We start from the raw sequence: 16,890 nt of genomic DNA on the forward strand, positions 1-16,890 counted from the left end.
GACTCTGATGTATTCATAAGCATGTAGACATATTGAAGAAAGAAAAGGGAAACAACATTAGAGAAACAATCTTAATCGTAAAAACGCGTCTTCATTACGGAGTGTTTGGAGACAATGCAGGAGCCTGTTGAAGGCGAATGTGCTGACGAACTTCGTCAACGTCGTTTTCGAGCTCTTTTTCCCAGTAAACATTAACGAGTAACTCGGCCTTCAGCCCATTACGAATGGCCCAAGGAACATACGTCCTACGGAAACGCGATGCCTGCACACGATTCAAACGCAAAGGACCAAACAAGGCACTCAGCGCTCCTACGGGCAATCCCATATTAATAAACTCCAACCTTTTTCAAGTTAGCAAGGGAGGAAAAGCAGGGGATAGGAAAAAATCGCAAACAAGCAAGTGTGCACATTGCTGTGGAGTTTTTGTCACATACCATTTGATAGCCAGTTCACCTTCGATGTTAGTGGGCATTTGAGAGACGGCGTGAAAAAAGTCGTGACATTCGCGATACCGTTGCATCACGTATGCTTCTTCCGGGTCATCAACATAACGAGTTGGAGCTCGTGAGTCTGGTGTTACATGTTCCTTGTCGATCCAGTCAACATAAATTCGACCCAATGTATTCGGAGGAAGAGTTCGAAGATGAGGCAGATTAAGTGATTTGGAAGTCATTCGAGGCTGTTCTTTCAGAATGCGTCTGCCCGTTTCATTGGCAAGCATTTTGTCACGAAGACGACGTAAGAAAAAAGGTTGACCAGACGCATCACCAAGAACAGCAATCATATCGCCTCTCCAGGGCGCCTTTAATCCCATAATGGCCGATCCAGCAACGAGAAACATTCGTTGAAGAGGAGAGAGTGGGATATGGCCCGGATAGTTGACAGGACGAGCTGCTCAAGTGTCAGTAAATCGTCAATAAACAATGACAAATCGCCATTGCGCGAGCTCTCACAAGCCCACAGCGGTAAAACCCTAAGACATACCGTTAGGGAAAAACATGACGAGAGACCGATCGATTTGAAAGAGAAAGATAGACAGAAATACAAGAAACTGTTTCGTCGGTTTGGAATGTGCAGCAAGTAGCTGGATACCACTACGATGGAGGGAATGGATCGACCGTAGATCATGACAGACCTGTGATTGGTCAAGGCGTCAACGAGCCGATTAAGGTTTTCGCGGGAACTACGCAAAAACAACTCAACTCAAACGTTCTGTATGTCCACCGCTGCTCGAGACACTGTCAGACGAAGCCAGACGATCGCGTAATTTTAGCCCATGGATGACCGCCTCGTTGTCCTCAAACAGCTGAGAATCCCGTTGCAAGGCAGCCTGCACAGAAATCTCACCGTTCGCAGCAGACTTTAAACGGTCGGCCAGGGCACGCTCCCTGCGGAGTAGATGTGGCGCATCCTGCAGGAGCGTGGGCTGTGAAAATCCATACGCCCAGTTACAGGAAGCAAGATACTCGGTCACACGTTTCTCAGCCGACGACTGCACGATTTGAATGGGCAATTCGTAGTAGTCATTGGCATGAACACCGTAGTCTTCGACCTTGGATGCGGGCATACTAGGCTGCGGGGTAGCCGACGGGAACGACTTCATGTGGGAAACGTGGGACGGGATTTTGCGTCTGCGAAAACAGCCCGTGGGGGATCTGCGCGATTGCGACGCGACACATATTCCACCGGGAACGTTCGAAAAGCAGCAATATCGACAGAGGAACCGGTACGCGAACGAATTGGATCGACAACAATCGCGACGAACGGATCCTGAAAGCGCTGGTTTTGTCGCTGTGTCTCCACATCAATGCCTGACAGCCAGCAGCCGTAGTTTGGATGGGAGTGGTACCAGCCGATGACGTATTCGGGCCGATGCACAGCCTTGCACAGCGTCTGGTATTGAACGCTGAATTCGAGCGCCTCCTCGTGGGCGTTCACGCGCGTCTCCGTGCCCTTTACCGGCAAGGCAAACGCATCCATGACGACCATCGTCGTGCCACGAACAAATCCTTGAAGGTAGCCCATCACTTCCAAAGGAACACCGTCGGCCACATGACGTAGCATTTTCGTAAGAGCCACGGCGGTGATCTGCACATCGGTAAAAAAACGTGGACTAACACGTGTCAGTAAGACAGACACCCGCTAACGTAACACACACAGGCTTCACATAGCTAGCTAATTACACCTACCGCGCGCTTTCCGCGGGACTCGCGCGGAACAGCACAAACGGCTGTATGGAGAGAATGCAGCTAGGGGAATTTTACTGCCGAAGAAAAAAACTTACTTTTGTTTCCAAGTAGCGCTCCGGAGATGCTGCTGCTCGGACGGGGGATCAAAGTGATAGAGGTGGTCCATGGAGAGGGTGCGTAGAGAAAGGCCCGACCAGGCGAGACAAGCGAGTGAACCGAGCTACGCGAACGAAACGAGAGTGGGGCGGTGGGGGTGCAGGGAGACGCGAGAAGGCAGTGGGGGCGGCCAGACGGGAGAGGAGGACACTAGAAAAAATAGTGGGGAGAGGAGACGGGAACACGGCGAGTGCTCGAGGAGTGTCCGTACGTGCGCTGACGAACGTGGGGAAGGAGAAGAAGAAAAGAACGTGGATGCGTGCGTAGGAATGCGTACGCACGTGTTCGTACGCCTGCGTGTACTGACGGGAGTATGGGGATGAGGGCGGGTCAGGAAGTATGGGAGGCCGTAAGCCTGTTACGCGAACACGTGCTCGCTTAGCCTCGGCAATTACGATTACCCGATGTGTTCCCACAGCTTTTCAAATTCTTCACGCGACACGCGTCCGTTGGAACCGGCGAGTTCAAGCATTGACTCGAGTTGTTCAGCCGTTAAATCCTCGCCGAGCTGCGCGCAAGAACGTCTGAGATCTTCCAGGTCAATGAAGCCCTTTCCGGCAACGTCGAACAGCTGAAACGCCTGTTCTGCTTCTGAATCCATGGATGTTCAATGAGGTGGATGGGTGGGGGAGGGACAGGAAAAAGCGTGCGTGCCAGTCTACTAGTGGGCTTGAGTGTCGCTAGCAAGGCGACATAAGCGAGCCAGGTGGGGCTTAGTGGGGGGTTGCCACCACCTTGGGGCAGCACAGAAAAGCCGCGGACTTGATACTGATCTAAGCTTATCTAACCGACGCACTCTCCTTTGTTTATCTCGCTACGTCATCCGTTATCCTCACCACCGCCAACCCCGCCTCGCTTACCCGCAGTTTACGCGAGCAGATCTCGTTTCGTGAATACAACGCACGCTGATTCGTCCGATAGCGACGCCAGCTTCGGTATTCTCGTGTCACCAGAAACACACGACGTTCATTGGCTTCTGCCCCTCGGTTGCATCGCCTATCTCGCGTGCGCCGCTTACCTCGCTTCGGACAAGGTATGCTCCCGCTGGACTCGCATTGCTCCCTGCCTCCATGAACCACACTCAACGTACGCAGCCGTCTCATATCTCCTCTGACATTGCAGTTCCTATGGACCCGTTCCGCGTCGTCAAAGAGACGGTTCGCGACGGTGCCACTGGTGTAGTCAAGCAGCTCTCATACACCTCGACCAAGGTGGTCGGCAGTGGCAGCTTTGGCGTCGTCGTCCAGGTCCACCTCATCGAGAGCAACCGTAAAGCCGCGATCAAGCGGGTTCTTCAAGACAAACGGTTTAAGGTTTGTGCCGGTGGTGTGACGGAGACGACGAGAGACGACGAAGGACGGCGACAGATGGCGCCGTGTCGTGGATGTCGTGGACGTCTGGGCAGCTCGTGGAGACGCTCGTCAAGACGACGTTTGTGTCGTCGCAATGTGGCGCCTAGTTGCCTTCAGACGTCTGTGTGTAAGACGACACGGTTGAAGGATTGAGTCGATGATCGACGTCCGTCGATCATCGATCGTCGTTTACGAAGATCATTGCTGCTGATCATTCAATTCAATCCAGTCCAATCCAGTCCAACTCAATTTCACTCACCGTCGTCCCTTCGTCTCCTCGTCCCTTCCCCTCCTCGTCTCTCCCCCTCTCTTTCTCCTTTCCACGTTACTAACTGACAGAACCGTGAACTCCAAATTATGCGAATTATGCATCACCCAAACATTGTTGAATTGCTCGCCTACTACTACACGACGGGAGAGCAGCGTGACGAGGTGTACCTTAACCTCGTGCTCGAATTCATGCCTGAAACCATTTACCGGGCTTCTCGGCTGTATGTCAAGCAAAAAGCTTGCATGCCGATGCTGGAGGTGAAGCTGTACACGTACCAGTTGTTGCGTTCGCTCGCTTATATCCATGCTCGTGGCATTTGTCACCGTGATATCAAGCCGCAGAACTTGCTGCTCGATCCCGAGACGGGGACGTTGAAGCTTTGTGATTTCGGCAGTGCAAAGATCCTTGTCAAGGGAGAGCCGAACGTCTCGTACATCTGTTCGCGTTACTATCGAGCACCCGAACTGATCTTCGGTGCGTCCGACTACACACACGCGATTGACATTTGGTCGACGGGTTGTGTGATGGCCGAGCTTATGCTGGGTCAGCCGCTGTTTCCTGGTGAAAGCGGTATCGACCAGCTTGTCGAGATCATCAAGATCCTTGGCACGCCTTCTCGTGAGCAGATTAAGACGATGAATCCAAACTACATGGAGTACCGTTTCCCGCAGATCCGCCCTCATCCTTTGCACCGGGTATTTGCTCGTACAAACGCCTCCCCGGAAGCGCTGGATTTGCTCGCCCACATGCTCATGTACACACCGTACGAACGTTACACGGCCATTGAGGCCATGTGTCATCCATTCTTTGATGAACTCCGAGACCCAAACACCCTTCTCCCCAACTCCCGTCACCCCGAGCATTCGCCTCGTGCACTGCCTCCACTTTTCGATTTTAGTCCTCTCGAGTTGTCCATCCGGCCAGACCTCAACCACAAGCTTGTGCCTCCGCACGCTCGTGATGCGCTCTCCGTTGATCTGGACACATTTGAGCCTTTGGACATTCCACGTGCACGACTCGATTAAGTGTGAGCATGGTTTATGGGTGCAGCGGGTGAGCTGCATGCTGCTGCTCTAATCTGTGTATGTACGTTTGTGTTTGCGTGTGTGTGTCTGTGTGTGTTTGTATGCCGTTTTGCGAGCTACACGCCTTTTTGTTTCTTCGTTTTTCCATTCACCCACCAGCCCATTTCGTCCGTTCGTCTCATCCATCACCCAACCCAACCATCGGTGCAACGGTGATCGTCAAACCACTCGCTGACCTTCCCGTTGGTTCTACTTATTTTTTCCCCTTATCTGCCGCGTAGGACAGTCAAGGACGTGTACGAAGTTTGAAGATGACGCTTGTAACCTCGTGTTTGTTTTTTGCTCTTCGTTTGGTCTCTTTCTCTCTCTCTCGCTTTCTCACTTTCTCACACTCTCTCTTTCTTTCTGCCTCTCACTCTCCCTTGTACTGTGTGCACTCCTATTTACGGCAGTTGCAAAATTGTTGTTAAGACTTCAAAAAAGGCGTGTCGCTCGCTCCTTTGCCCTTTCGATGGACATTTGTTCTTGCTGTACTTAAAAAGAAAGTCCAATTGACACTATACCGTTCGTTCATCTCACAGTTGTGCTGCAAGTAACATGGAGAAAAAACCACAAGCATTTGACTTCAACAGCCTTTTTATTTTCCTGTTCAATTCGTGTTTGTAACTTGGGGTCGTTTTCAATGAGTTTTTACCGCTCTTTGATGTCCCCGTTTTCTAGTACACATTTCTGACATTCTCACTGCAAATGCCTAAGCTAAATTTGCAGTCGTAACTTTGTCAGGCCTATTTTTCATCTTTTAGTCTTACAAAAAAAACTAACTTCCCCATTCGCGCGTCGTAGTATATGGTAAATGCGTCCTAGACGCTAATTCTTATTGTTACAATACAGAGGACCATCTAAAAAGGACAACGGAGTAGACGGCATTGAGGCCACACTATGACTTGACACTGCAGCCATGGGGCGCTTCCATCAGCCTGTCTGTCCCGGTCGATATACACCCTCGCGATACAACTGGCAAGACGGCGCCAGGTGCGTGAACGACGGGAAGATAATGTACAAAAATATAGAGAAGAATAGAGAAGAGAGAATGGGAGGGGAAGGCGTCGGGTGAGAAAAGGCGAGACAAAAGACGAGACAAACGACAACGACGCCATTTCGTGGCTGTGAGGGGATCCCTTTAACTTCGCCTACAACGTCTTGTCTGCAACATAGTCACGGTCGTCGTCGCCTTCAACCTCCTTCTGGATTTCCTCCATCTGGGCAATTTCAACAGCCAAAACCTCCTTGCGAGAACGCATATCCTTGTCAAACCAAGCCGGGTCGGGAGCACGGAAGGATCCGCCAAGACGGTCAAACAAGGTGGTGAACTGGCCGTAGTTGTAGTTAAAGTACAGATGATGTCCGTTATGATGAGCAGCACCGTTAATGATGGGGTTGTTGGACAAGTACTTGCCGTCATGGATCATAATGGACCAGAAATTCACAAAGGTGAACAGCCCCAGGTAAGTGAGCTTGTGAAGGGGAAAAAAGAACGGGAACAAGTGATAAGGCAACGACTGGAGGAAACCATCACCGGCCTTGAAGGCATGAGAGGCAAACGGCGTGCAAATGATCCACTTGTGATGCAGCTTATGCAAACGGGGATACACCCAACGATGGTGCAAGAAACGATGAGCCCAGTAAATTCCGAAATCGGAGAAAATAACAAACAAGGGCAGAGAAACGAAATAGTACTTCCAGCCGTAATCACTAATGTTGTCGTACAGGTAACTGTATCCGTGGAGCTCGGCCAAAAACCAGGGCACCGTAAGAGCAGCCATTCCGGGCAAGTTCTTCATGGCCGTCATGATTTCCAGCCGGACCTGGTTCTTCAGAAACTTTGGATGTTTCATCAGCGACTTGTCAAACACAAAGTGATACGACAGGGAAGAAAAGAAACCGTACAAAAACACACCAAACACCCATGTCAGCAAGTACAGGCTGATGGTCTGGCGGACAATGTTGTCACGGGGGACGGGCCATACGGCACCGTACACCTTGTCGAACACAACCGTGTCAGCAACACTAAGAACGTAATCCATGAGAAAGACGCGTTTAAACCCGGTTCAATCGGCACACGGTATATAATGTACACAGCAGAGAGAAATAGTACAGTACAAACGCGAACAGACAGACGCGTTAGCAGACAAAAAATAAAGGTATTAACAATAGCTACGACACCAAACAACCAGACACAATTATTGCGTGGACACCTGTTTTGGTGGTGAAGTTATGTGGGATTTGTGGGGTCTAGTGGGATGTGGGGGAATAGCAATAATAATAATACAAGACACTGACCAAAGTCCAAGCCGAGAGAGCGTGGGGGCCAAGGGCGAAGGCGGGGGATGAAATGTGTGTGTGTGGTGAGTAAAAGACGGCGGTAGTTGCGAAAGCAGTTACTTTTAAGTTCATTGTGGGCTGATTTTCTATTAACCGAGAAGGTATTCCCAAGGGCTGATTCGCCGACAGTACCCAATCACTTGCGGGCAAATCAAAACTGCGTCCAATGGGAACACAGCGGAAGAGGGGATGCCGAGTGGCAAGGGCGGAAAGGCGAATGAGCGAGATGGTGAATGCAGGCGAAAACGGCGTGAACAAGTGGAGACAAAGAGGAGCAGAGGGAAATTGAGTTCACCAAAAATAGTTTCATTAATAAAATCGTAAAAAAAAGTTTTGCTTGTCATAAAATAATTTCGTTTTCATCAGCAGCTGGAGACGTCATTCCAGTTGACCAATCATTTTGGGGAAAGATACGGGTCATCCCAGGGGAAACAATTCCTTTTGTAAGCGGTTATTTCACTGATTCGCCGAAAAAAGCACGTGGACGAAGCGAACACGTCAGCAAGATGTAAGGATCTGCCAGCACGGTTTCGCTTAAGGGAAACCTTAAATAAACGATGTCGCTAGATGCGACTAGGACTGCATGTAGTAGTAGAAGTAGTAGTAGGTAGGTAGGTAGAGATGCTGTAGCAGCAGACGCTGTAGAGTAACGGGAATCGCATTCTTTTCGGTTTCATAAAGACGTCGAGAAGCTTGGAAGCTGCTCTTAGGGAACGGGAGGGGGGTAGATTTGTACATTTGAGAATGTGAGCGTCCGTTGCCCGCGAGTGCGCTTGAGTCTTCGGAGAACCAAGGTGTGGTTTATGCGTGCGTGTATGTGCGTGTATGTGTGTGAGAGTGTGTAGTAGTAAGGAAAAGAAAAAAGTCAAAGATGCAGTAAATGCGGGAACGTCTGAAAAGTGTTGGAGAGAAAGCAGAGACGGCGGCGACGACGGTGACCGGTGGAAGAGTACAGTGGGAGCGCAAGCACACAGGGCACAGGGCACAGGAAGCCCGGGATGGCAGTAGAGGGGGCGACAAAGGGCGGGACTGCAGGCGGCAGGGTGCAAGCGAGCGTGTGGGAGGAAAGACGTGCCAGGGTCCTGTTCCAACCGTATGTGAGAGAGAGTCTTGCACGAAATAATCTCGCGCACCAATCCCAGCGGGTGTGTGCGCAAGAAACCAACAGTAGTAGTCAAAACATCCCCATGATATGAAACGATCTTGACAGGGATGAATCGCAGGAAAGGTGCGAAGGGAAGGGGAGACGACGGGGGAGAGCTTCGAAAAGGGGAAATGAGATGGAGACTATGGATGGGCGTGAGATGCTGCAAGGACATGAAAATGTCGCAGCACATCCTCCCTTTCTCCATTCCATCCACGCTAACACACTGCTCGTCTCTGCAGCTTCTCCCCTCTACCCTTTCGCCTCAATCGAAAACGTGACGGAGATACTCTTCAGAGTCGGCATACACCTTGCGAACAACGGCCATTGCCTTCGTCAGAAGGTCGACAGCGACATTGTCGTCGGGAAGAGGATCGGTGCCGTTGCTTGACTTGCAGGCACCGAATCGCTGAATGAGTTCGCAGGCACGTTTCATGCGATTCAGACCAAGGGCAGCGGAAGAGCCTTTGAGAAAGTGACCGAGAGACGAGACGCTGGACAAGTCCCGCTTGTCGAGGGCCTCTTGTAGCTGGTCGAGGGTCGTAGTGGCCTGCTCGTTGTAGTTCGAGACGATGCTCTTGCTAAACTCGTGGTTGTCGTCGTCGTCCATCTCCAGCAGCTGGTCGAATGTAGTACGGTCGATCATCTCAATGTACTCGAGCTCCTTGTCCAGGCTCGATTCTTCCACACCGTAAGCGAGAGACGACGAAGACAGAGCAGCCGCAGCACCGTCCGTCGAAAAGTGGTCTCGACTGGAAACAAGGTCGATGCCACTGCCGTTCGCAACCACGGCCGTCGCAGCAGCCAGGCTGGAGGCTCCTCCCATCCCGATTTCGGTACCGGCACCACAGCAACCAGGGCTCACGCAGCACCAATGTCTGCCGTGGCAGTAGCGTCCTTTTCGAATGTGTTGTTCAAGGGCAGAGGGCTGTGGTCCATCGACTGTGCATTGCCCGAGTCGGGACTGCTGGCGTTCGACGACTGGGAAGCACGGGCCAGATCAGCGTTCAGCAGCTGCGTACGACGGGCGAACCGTCCGGGGATACCACGACTGTTGGTGGTGTTCAGAAAATCGTTACGAAAACTCATGACAGAGAAATAGACGGACAAACGTGTGTGTGAGGATGAAGAACGTTGACGATAAAAACCAAGAAAATTGTCCACAGAACTACGAATTCACGCAAAAAAGGGCAAAAAGGGCAAAAAAGATAATAAAAATCGCGGATCGCAAGTCAATCAGAGCGGAAAAGCCGGGCTTTGATGACAGTGAGGGGAAAAACTGCTCCGGAAAGCACAAGTCGTGAATAAGTCGGGGAAAGACCGGCGGAAAAAACAAAAAGAAAAAGTTGGAGAACGGACAGTGAGGAGACGGCGCGGTAAGTACCAGAGCGGCGGATGTGACACTGCAAATAGAGAAAAACGGTGACGATCAGGGAGCAAGATGGAAAGTGAGGTGCAGGGGGAGGAGGGAGGGGTGTTGGAGAGAGGTGGAGCGTGCCGTGTCGATCATCAGACGCGGATCATGCTGCGTCGATCATGGGTGACGTGGGGGAGGTGGGAAATGCGGGGCAAGATAGGATTGGTGGAGAAAGATAGGGTTTAAGGGGGTGACGATTTGCGAGGGATTAAGGATTGGCGGAGAATGCGAATTTGCGACAATTAACGATTGGCTGCGGAGCTCAGTTTACAATGACATCATATTGTGGTAAGCGAGGGTGGAAGGTCGAGCAACTGCCAGCGGCAGTTGTCGCGTCGAGCAGCAGCAGCAGCAGCAGCGGTGGCAGCCCCATCGCCTATTTACTCACTGCATGGATTGCCTCGGCCAGGTAGCGGACATTGCCGGTGTGATGCCGGAGATGCTGATGCGGCCGTTACGGGTCAAATACACGTGCCAAGTCACGTGTGAGCTTATCCACCTGGGCGGGATTGAGGCCTGTGTAGCAGAACATGCCGATCTGGCTCGTGATGTGGGACCAGTCGTGCGCGCTGTGGAAGGTGTCCTCGAGATGGCTGCGCAGAAGAGCGCGCATGTCGCGAATGCGCGTGGACATTGTCTCGATGTCCTGGTGCCATTGCGTCCGCAGCTCCGGATCGCCCAAAATGCGCGCGGCAATTCGCGCGCCATGCACCGGAGGGTTCGAGTACAAGCCGCGGATGATGATCTTGACCTGCGACTCGAGACGCGCAGCCTCCTCGGCACTTGCAGCCAGCATGCTGAAGCAGCCGACACGCTCACCGTACAGGCCCATGTTCTTGGCGAACGACTGGCACAGCATCATCGGCACATTCATTTCGGCAAACAGGCGCGGGGCAAACCCATCCCGTGCGGGGTTGCCGCTCGCGAAACCCTGGTAGGCCATGTCCATCAAAACAAAATGGTTCTTGGTGCGGACGACGCGGAGGATGTCGTCCCACTGCTCGGGCGTCGGGTCGACGCCGGTGGGGTTGTGTGCGCAGGCGTGCAGCAGCACAATGGACCGGTCGGGCATGTCCTCCAGGTCGGCAAGCATGCCCTGTGCGTCCAGCATGTGCGTCTTAGGGTCGTAGTAGCGATATGATTGGACGGCAAGCCCCGCAGCCGAAAACACGTTGTTGTGGTTGCCCCACGTGGGGTTCGAAACGTAAATCGTGCTGGAGGGCTCGTAGAACTTGGCCAGCACGGCAGCAGCAACTCGGAGGGCACCGGTGCCGCTGAGACTCTGTGCGGACACGAGACGCTCGGCGATGCTTTCGTACACCTCGTCGCCGTACGCGAGACGCGTGGCCAGCTCGCGGAACACGGGAATGCCGGTGATCGGCGCGTACTCCTTGTCGAGGTTCATTTGGGCAAGCGCGTTTTCCGCCTTGCGCACACTTGGAAGCAGGAAGGGGCGTCCCGCGTCGTCGCGGTACGCGCCGACGCCCAAATTCATTTTCTTCGCGTTCGTCGAGGCCTTGAATTTCTCGGAAATGCCGAGGATGGCGTCCGGCGGCCCCATCGGCACCTTGGCCCATGCAGACATGGCACGGGCCAGACCCGGAGTGGAGTGTGGGGGGAATGCGGGGGCCCGGTGGGCGAGAGAAGAGAGCGAGAGAGCTGAGCGAGTCGTCATGTGGGGGACAAAAAGGCTGTACGGTGGTAGTGGGGGTATCTGAGGGAGAGCAGGCGAGGATCGAGCGAAACAAAAAGCGTCTGAGTGGGTTCAAGAAAGAGAGGAGCTGCGCAGGAAGAACGCAGCGGTGTTGGTCGAGGAGAGGAGGGTGAGCCGGTGAGGAGGCGAGAAGAAGGGAACGACTGCGATAAGATGAAGGAGTTGCGGAAGATTACGGCAGTGCAGCGCTGGGGGTCTGGGGGTTCGGTTCGGAACTCACGTTAGTGATTAGTGATAGGGAGCGTCAGCGAGCTGCAACGCGCGCCAGCGCGCTGCGGCTTTAGTGCATATAGTGTGCTGGCTTCGGAGGCGGTAAGGGCGGTGTAGGGGATGCACTGCAGTGCGCTAGCGGGTATAGCGTGTCGCGGTGCGTCGCGTAGAAGCTGGATAGAGAGCTGTGTCAGAGAGCTGTGTCAGAGAGCGCTAATACCGATTGCGCAGCTCGCTGCGTCTCGCTGCGCGAACAGCAACACAGTCCCGTTATCGCCACCCCTGTCCTCCCCACCCCCGCGTCGCTGCACCATCGGTTGCCACAGCTCGCAGCAGCTCGCTATCGCTCGCTATTGCTCCCTGCTTCTCGTTGCCGCTCGCTGCTGCTCGCTGCCTCTCCTTTTCCCTCGCTTCTGTTCACTGCAGCTCACTGAACCATGTCCCGCACAATTCCTGCCCTTTCTCCTCACTGCTCAGCACTGGCCCATCCATGGCCGTTGATCCAAGTGCAGTTTCGCGACTCCTCTCTTCTGCTTCTAGCGCGGGCTCGCAACCGCATACTTCGGCGGACCTTCCACTGCCCACCTCCAGCGGCACCATCGACCTCACCGACAGCTCGTCCAACCTGGGCGCCGGTGGCCTTCTCGGCGTCTTTGTACAGAAACACGAACAGCAGCAGGCCCAGCACGCACCAAATGGCGGTTCGGCTGGGCCTGTAGGCTCTGCACAGCCCGGCGGCTGTCCTGGCAGCAGCAGCGGCAGGCTGCGTCGAGACTCGACCAGCTATCACAGGACGACGAAGGAGGTGATGAGTGTCGAGAGCGCCTGTGTTGGTCTTCTCATTGGAAAAGGCGGTGAGACGCTACGTCGTATCGAGTCTCAGACGAACGTGCGTGTCCAGTTCATGCCGGAACGGCCTTCTCATCCCGGAGAACGTGCCGCCATCCTTACCGGCCGTCCTGAATGCATCGAACAGTGCCGTCGTGAAATGCTCCACATGATTGCCGAGTACAAGTGGACCCTGGCTCGAGGTGCTGCTGGCACAGCTGCTTCTCCAGCTGTGGCCGGGTTGAATACCAACGTAGTCGGACCCGGCTCCAATGGACCAGCTGTGGCCACGGGAAGCACTGCAACAGCAGCTCCTGCAGGTATCAGTGCCGACGCCTCGCTCACGTTTGCCATTCCCGATCGCTGTGTGGGCCTCATCATTGGAAAGGGCGGTGAAACAATCCGTGACCTGCAAGAAGCCTCCAAAACCCGTATCAACATAAAAAGCGAAAGCGACAGTAGAAACGGTGCGCGTCCTGTGTACCTGTACGGGTCTCCAGAGGCTACTGCTCGTGCACAGGCCATGATCCTCGACATTGTGCAGCAAGATCTCAACAAGGACGCAGCAGCAGCGGCTGCTGCTGCCGCTGCCGCCGCTTCACAAGTCGCCGGGGGATCGTCCTCGTCGTCCACGCCTACCGCTCTTGCTCCGCCGACGTTGTCTCCGTCTCTCTCTACGCTCACTCGAACCAAAATTATTTCCGTGCCTCGGGAATCGGTGGGTCTGCTCATCGGCAGAGGCGGTGAGACGATTCGAGAGATGAATGCACAAACAAAGTGTCAGATTAAGGTCGCTCCTGACCTGCGTACGCCCGACAATCGACGCAATGTTTCTCTCATCGGCACTCCTGAAGCCATTGAACTTGCCGAGGCTACCATACGCCGCCGTCTGGAACGTGGCCGTTCGCTTCCTCGTCGCACTATCGACCCTTCAAGTCCTGCCACTGCTAGCCAGACGCCGGGTGCTCATGTTCCATACCCCAATTACCACAACATATATGCACCCCCTTGGAAGAGTTATGCTGGGGCAGCTTCGCAGCCTCCAGATCCGCACTCCCAGCCGTGATGTGGGGACGAGCAGGAGTGAGCATGTCTGAAGGTTGGGAAAGCAGTCTTGGTGCGTAGGTGATGACGAACAGCGTTGGTGATGAAACACCTTTTTGGTAAACCAACCCTTCCCCATCACTGCATCCAGCCTGTTTTCCGTCTCTTCACGCATGGTCCACGTCTTTATTTCTCTCTTTCTTTCTCTCTTTCTCCAAAAAAAAATTGGAATTATATTTCTGTCTGTACTTTAGAGTGGACATACTCCTCACGCCCAAAAAAAAAACAAACCGTGGTACTCGTCTTGCTTATGTTATCTTCCTTCTCGATGCTTATACGTGCGTGATCATCACTTCCTCACCACCGTTTTATCGTCACCCTTTTCCTTTACTATTCCTTCCCGTCGCTGTTCCTTCAGCTTGTTTCGTTTCCAATGTTTTCTCTTGTCTACATATGCACACATACACATCCACACACATCACATACTCTTTCACCAGTCTCCTCTGGGCTCGTTTTATTCTGTTCTCTTTCTATCTTTTGATCCCATTCCTTTGCACGTGCATACTCGTTCACAATCACTCACAATCGCCCACAAAATCGCTTTCCCATTTCATTTCTTGTTCCATCTCTGTTTTCGTGTTTGTTTGTTTGTTTTGTTATTGTTTTTCCCATCCCCCTTCCCACACATTCCCTCTCCGTTTCTTCCTCCTTTTTCCCTTCCTCCCATTCGCTACTACTTATTCTTGTGCGTGCGTGTTGCCATTCCTAATTCTCTTTCTTTCCTGTTCTCCTATTCTTCTTCTCGTTTTTGTTTCTCTCTATCTTATCTCACTCGCATTCACATCCATCCTCCTCCATCCCCTTTTACCATCCCATTCCCTCACTTAGATGAATTTCATGAATCACACATGACCTGGTCATCCATCGTAACCGGCCATTCAACGCTAACAGTTCACACACATACACAAACACATTGTGCGTGGCAGACAAACCCGAGGACACTGACCAGTCTCTCTTCTGTTCTGAACTTGTTTCGTTGGACGCACACCGATGATGCTCTGTCATCTCGGATTCCACTCACCGTAAACATTTCTTCCTTTACGAGCGAGACTTTCCAGTACCGCCTCAACACGGCGGGTCTGAGATTTTCTTCGGGGGATTTTGGCTTCGTACTGTAACTGAGCGCTGTTCTGCCGCCTGCCTCCTGTGCAGCTGTAGACCATCGTTCCTACCGCTGCCGCTACCGTTGCTACTGCTACCACTACTACTGCTGCAGCCAGCTGCCTACTTCTGACCAGCTTGACTCCCAAGACCAGTTTTGGTGTAGTAGTTTTGGTGGTGAGTTTGGTTTGCTGCTAACCGACATAAGCGAAACGTGCTCGTATCGATTCGCTTGTGTGGTGGTGCAGTAACAACGCAGTGGAGGGAAGCAGCACAGATGTGGGGGTCGAGGAGGACGAGAGGGCAAATGGCGACGTCGATTTCTGCGTACAACCAAACACGCCCGGTATCTACAAATTTAGACAATGGTAGGTTTTTTGCGCAGATGCTCGTTAGGATGAAGAATTACGATATTGAGAATGTTCTCATTCAACTGCTGACGTTTTTTGCTTTCGAACGATACCGAATTCGTCTGTTGGGAAGTGGTCAAAGTTATTTTTTGATGGGAAACACGTTTTTGCTGCTGGACAATGTCCATTGCGGTGTTCGTTGCAATTGTGTGTTACACAACATCCTACTGCGAACCTCTCCTCTCTCCTAGTGTGTTTTCATTGAATGGTTTTATTAACAAATTGTATAGGGACAAGCTCAATCAGGATTCTCCAATTTTGGAGATGGCGCCAACAATGGTAATCAAAAGGGACAAAAGAAAGAGAAACCAAAATACGAACCTCCGGTACCTACGCGGACAGGACGTAGAAAAAAGAGAATGCAATCGGGCCCAGACGCGGCCACGAAGCTCCCTGCAGTTCTGCCTACTACGCGCTGCCGTCTGAGACTTTTGAAAATGCAACGAATTCATGACCATCTCCTAATGGAGGAAGAGTATGTAAAAAACCAAGAACGTCTCAAGCCCCAGGACGAAAAGACGCAGGAGGAACGCAATCGGGTTGACGAGATTCGGGGGACCCCAATGTCTGTGGGTACGTTGGAGGAACTAATTGATGATGACCACGCCATTGTTTCGACTGCTGGACCCGAGTACTATGTTTCCATCATGTCATTCGTTGATAAAGACATGCTGGAGCCCGGCTGCAGCGTTCTCCTACACCACAAGACTCTGAGTATTGTCGGTGTGCTGCTTGATGACACGGACCCTATGATTAATGTAATGAAGTTGGAAAAAGCACCCAACGAAAGTTATGCCGACATCGGTGGTCTCGAATCTCAGATTCAAGAAATCAAAGAGGCCGTCGAGCTTCCTCTTACCCATCCAGAGCTCTACGAAGAAATGGGTATCAAGCCACCAAAGGGTGTCATTTTGTACGGTTCTCCCGGTACCGGTAAAACGCTTCTTGCCAAGGCTGTGGCTAACCAAACCTCTGCCACCTTTCTGCGTGTTGTCGGCTCTGAACTTATTCAAAAGTACCTGGGTGACGGTCCGCGTTTAGTGCGTCAACTCTTCAAGGCTGCTGAGGATCATGCACCTTCTATCGTCTTTATTGATGAAATCGATGCCATCGGTACCAAGCGGTACGACGCTCAGTCGGGTGCCGAACGCGAAATTCAACGAACCATGCTTGAGCTGCTGAACCAGCTCGATGGTTTTGATACCAGTAACCGTGACATTAAAGTGATCATGGCTACGAACCGCATTAACGATCTCGATCCAGCCCTCATCCGTCCTGGACGTATTGATCGTAAAATCTTGTTTGAAAACCCTGATGAAAACACAAAACGCAAGATTTTCAACATTCACACCTCTAAAATGAACCTCGGTGACGACGTGAATTTGGAGGAGCTTATCCAATGCAAAGACGAACTGTCCGGTGCTGAAATCAAAGCCATTGTTTCTGAAGCTGGTTTGCTTGCTTTGCGCGAACGTCGTATGCGTGTTGTGATGGATGACTTTAGACAAGCTCGTGAAAAGGTTTTGAAGACCAAGGACGAGAGTGGACCTGTGAGTGGACTTTATCTTTAGATGCGTCTACACACAT

General features: G+C 52.3%; 10 protein-coding genes across 10 annotated transcripts; 3 read left to right on the forward strand and 7 right to left on the reverse strand.

Moving 5' to 3' along the window:
• Positions 1 to 94: 94 nt before the first annotated feature.
• Positions 95 to 1,000, reverse strand: SJAG_00721 (ubiquinone biosynthesis protein Coq4; the record flags this gene model as incomplete). The annotated part of the gene is made up of 3 exons (XM_002171953.1): positions 95 to 341; positions 435 to 891; positions 985 to 1,000. The coding sequence occupies 3 exons, from the start codon at positions 998 to 1,000 to the stop codon at positions 95 to 97; spliced, it is 720 nt and encodes a 239-aa protein (XP_002171989.1).
• A 198-nt stretch (positions 1,001 to 1,198) lies between these two features.
• SJAG_00720 (COP9/signalosome complex subunit Csn5) lies at positions 1,199 to 2,112 on the reverse strand (the record flags this gene model as incomplete). Its single annotated transcript, XM_002171952.2, has 2 exons — positions 1,676 to 2,112; positions 1,199 to 1,631 (listed from the first exon to the last, which is right to left on the reverse strand). Exons 1-2 carry the CDS (start codon positions 2,062 to 2,064, stop codon positions 1,199 to 1,201), a joined length of 822 nt encoding a protein of 273 aa, XP_002171988.2. The 5' UTR covers positions 2,065 to 2,112.
• A 630-nt stretch (positions 2,113 to 2,742) lies between these two features.
• Positions 2,743 to 2,994, reverse strand: SJAG_00719 (hypothetical protein; the record flags this gene model as incomplete). Its single annotated transcript, XM_002171951.2, has 1 exon — positions 2,743 to 2,994. The coding sequence occupies exon 1, from the start codon at positions 2,944 to 2,946 to the stop codon at positions 2,743 to 2,745; it is 204 nt and encodes a 67-aa protein (XP_002171987.1). The 5' UTR covers positions 2,947 to 2,994.
• A 384-nt stretch (positions 2,995 to 3,378) lies between these two features.
• On the forward strand, positions 3,379 to 5,822 carry SJAG_00718 (CMGC/GSK protein kinase Gsk3). Its single transcript, XM_002171950.2, has 3 exons — positions 3,379 to 3,431; positions 3,468 to 3,658; positions 4,037 to 5,822. Exons 1-3 carry the CDS (start codon positions 3,416 to 3,418, stop codon positions 4,991 to 4,993), a joined length of 1,164 nt encoding a protein of 387 aa, XP_002171986.1. The 5' UTR covers positions 3,379 to 3,415; the 3' UTR covers positions 4,994 to 5,822.
• Positions 5,823 to 6,001: 179 nt separating this feature from the next.
• SJAG_00717 (C-5 sterol desaturase Erg31) lies at positions 6,002 to 7,422 on the reverse strand. Its single transcript, XM_002171949.2, has one exon. It carries the CDS (start codon positions 7,075 to 7,077, stop codon positions 6,184 to 6,186), a length of 894 nt encoding a protein of 297 aa, XP_002171985.1. The 5' UTR covers positions 7,078 to 7,422; the 3' UTR covers positions 6,002 to 6,183.
• Positions 7,423 to 8,784: 1,362 nt separating this feature from the next.
• On the reverse strand, positions 8,785 to 9,189 carry SJAG_06592 (histidine-containing response regulator phosphotransferase Mpr1; the record flags this gene model as incomplete). The annotated part of the gene is made up of 1 exon (XM_011050692.1): positions 8,785 to 9,189. A coding segment is annotated over one exon (405 nt), but the record flags the coding sequence as incomplete, so codon positions are not given.
• Positions 9,190 to 9,342: 153 nt separating this feature from the next.
• SJAG_00715 (hypothetical protein) lies at positions 9,343 to 9,996 on the reverse strand. Its single transcript, XM_002171948.2, has one exon. It carries the CDS (start codon positions 9,606 to 9,608, stop codon positions 9,381 to 9,383), a length of 228 nt encoding a protein of 75 aa, XP_002171984.1. The 5' UTR covers positions 9,609 to 9,996; the 3' UTR covers positions 9,343 to 9,380.
• Positions 9,997 to 10,126: 130 nt separating this feature from the next.
• On the reverse strand, positions 10,127 to 11,857 carry SJAG_00714 (aspartate aminotransferase). The gene has a single exon (XM_002171947.2). The coding sequence runs from the start codon at positions 11,609 to 11,611 to the stop codon at positions 10,391 to 10,393; it is 1,221 nt and encodes a 406-aa protein (XP_002171983.1). The 5' UTR covers positions 11,612 to 11,857; the 3' UTR covers positions 10,127 to 10,390.
• A 493-nt stretch (positions 11,858 to 12,350) lies between these two features.
• SJAG_00713 (hypothetical protein) lies at positions 12,351 to 13,754 on the forward strand (the record flags this gene model as incomplete). The annotated part of the gene is made up of 1 exon (XM_002171946.1): positions 12,351 to 13,754. The coding sequence occupies one exon, from the start codon at positions 12,351 to 12,353 to the stop codon at positions 13,752 to 13,754; it is 1,404 nt and encodes a 467-aa protein (XP_002171982.1).
• Positions 13,755 to 15,423: 1,669 nt separating this feature from the next.
• Positions 15,424 to 16,874, forward strand: SJAG_00712 (19S proteasome regulatory subunit Rpt2; the record flags this gene model as incomplete). The annotated part of the gene is made up of 2 exons (XM_002171945.1): positions 15,424 to 15,450; positions 15,534 to 16,874. 2 exons carry the CDS (start codon positions 15,424 to 15,426, stop codon positions 16,872 to 16,874), a joined length of 1,368 nt encoding a protein of 455 aa, XP_002171981.1.
• Between the last annotated feature and the right edge of the window lie 16 nt (positions 16,875 to 16,890).

This window comes from Schizosaccharomyces japonicus, assembly GCF_000149845.2.
Source record: "Schizosaccharomyces japonicus yFS275 unplaced genomic scaffold supercont5.1, whole genome shotgun sequence".
In the NCBI taxonomy this organism is placed as follows: domain Eukaryota; kingdom Fungi; phylum Ascomycota; class Schizosaccharomycetes; order Schizosaccharomycetales; family Schizosaccharomycetaceae; genus Schizosaccharomyces; species Schizosaccharomyces japonicus.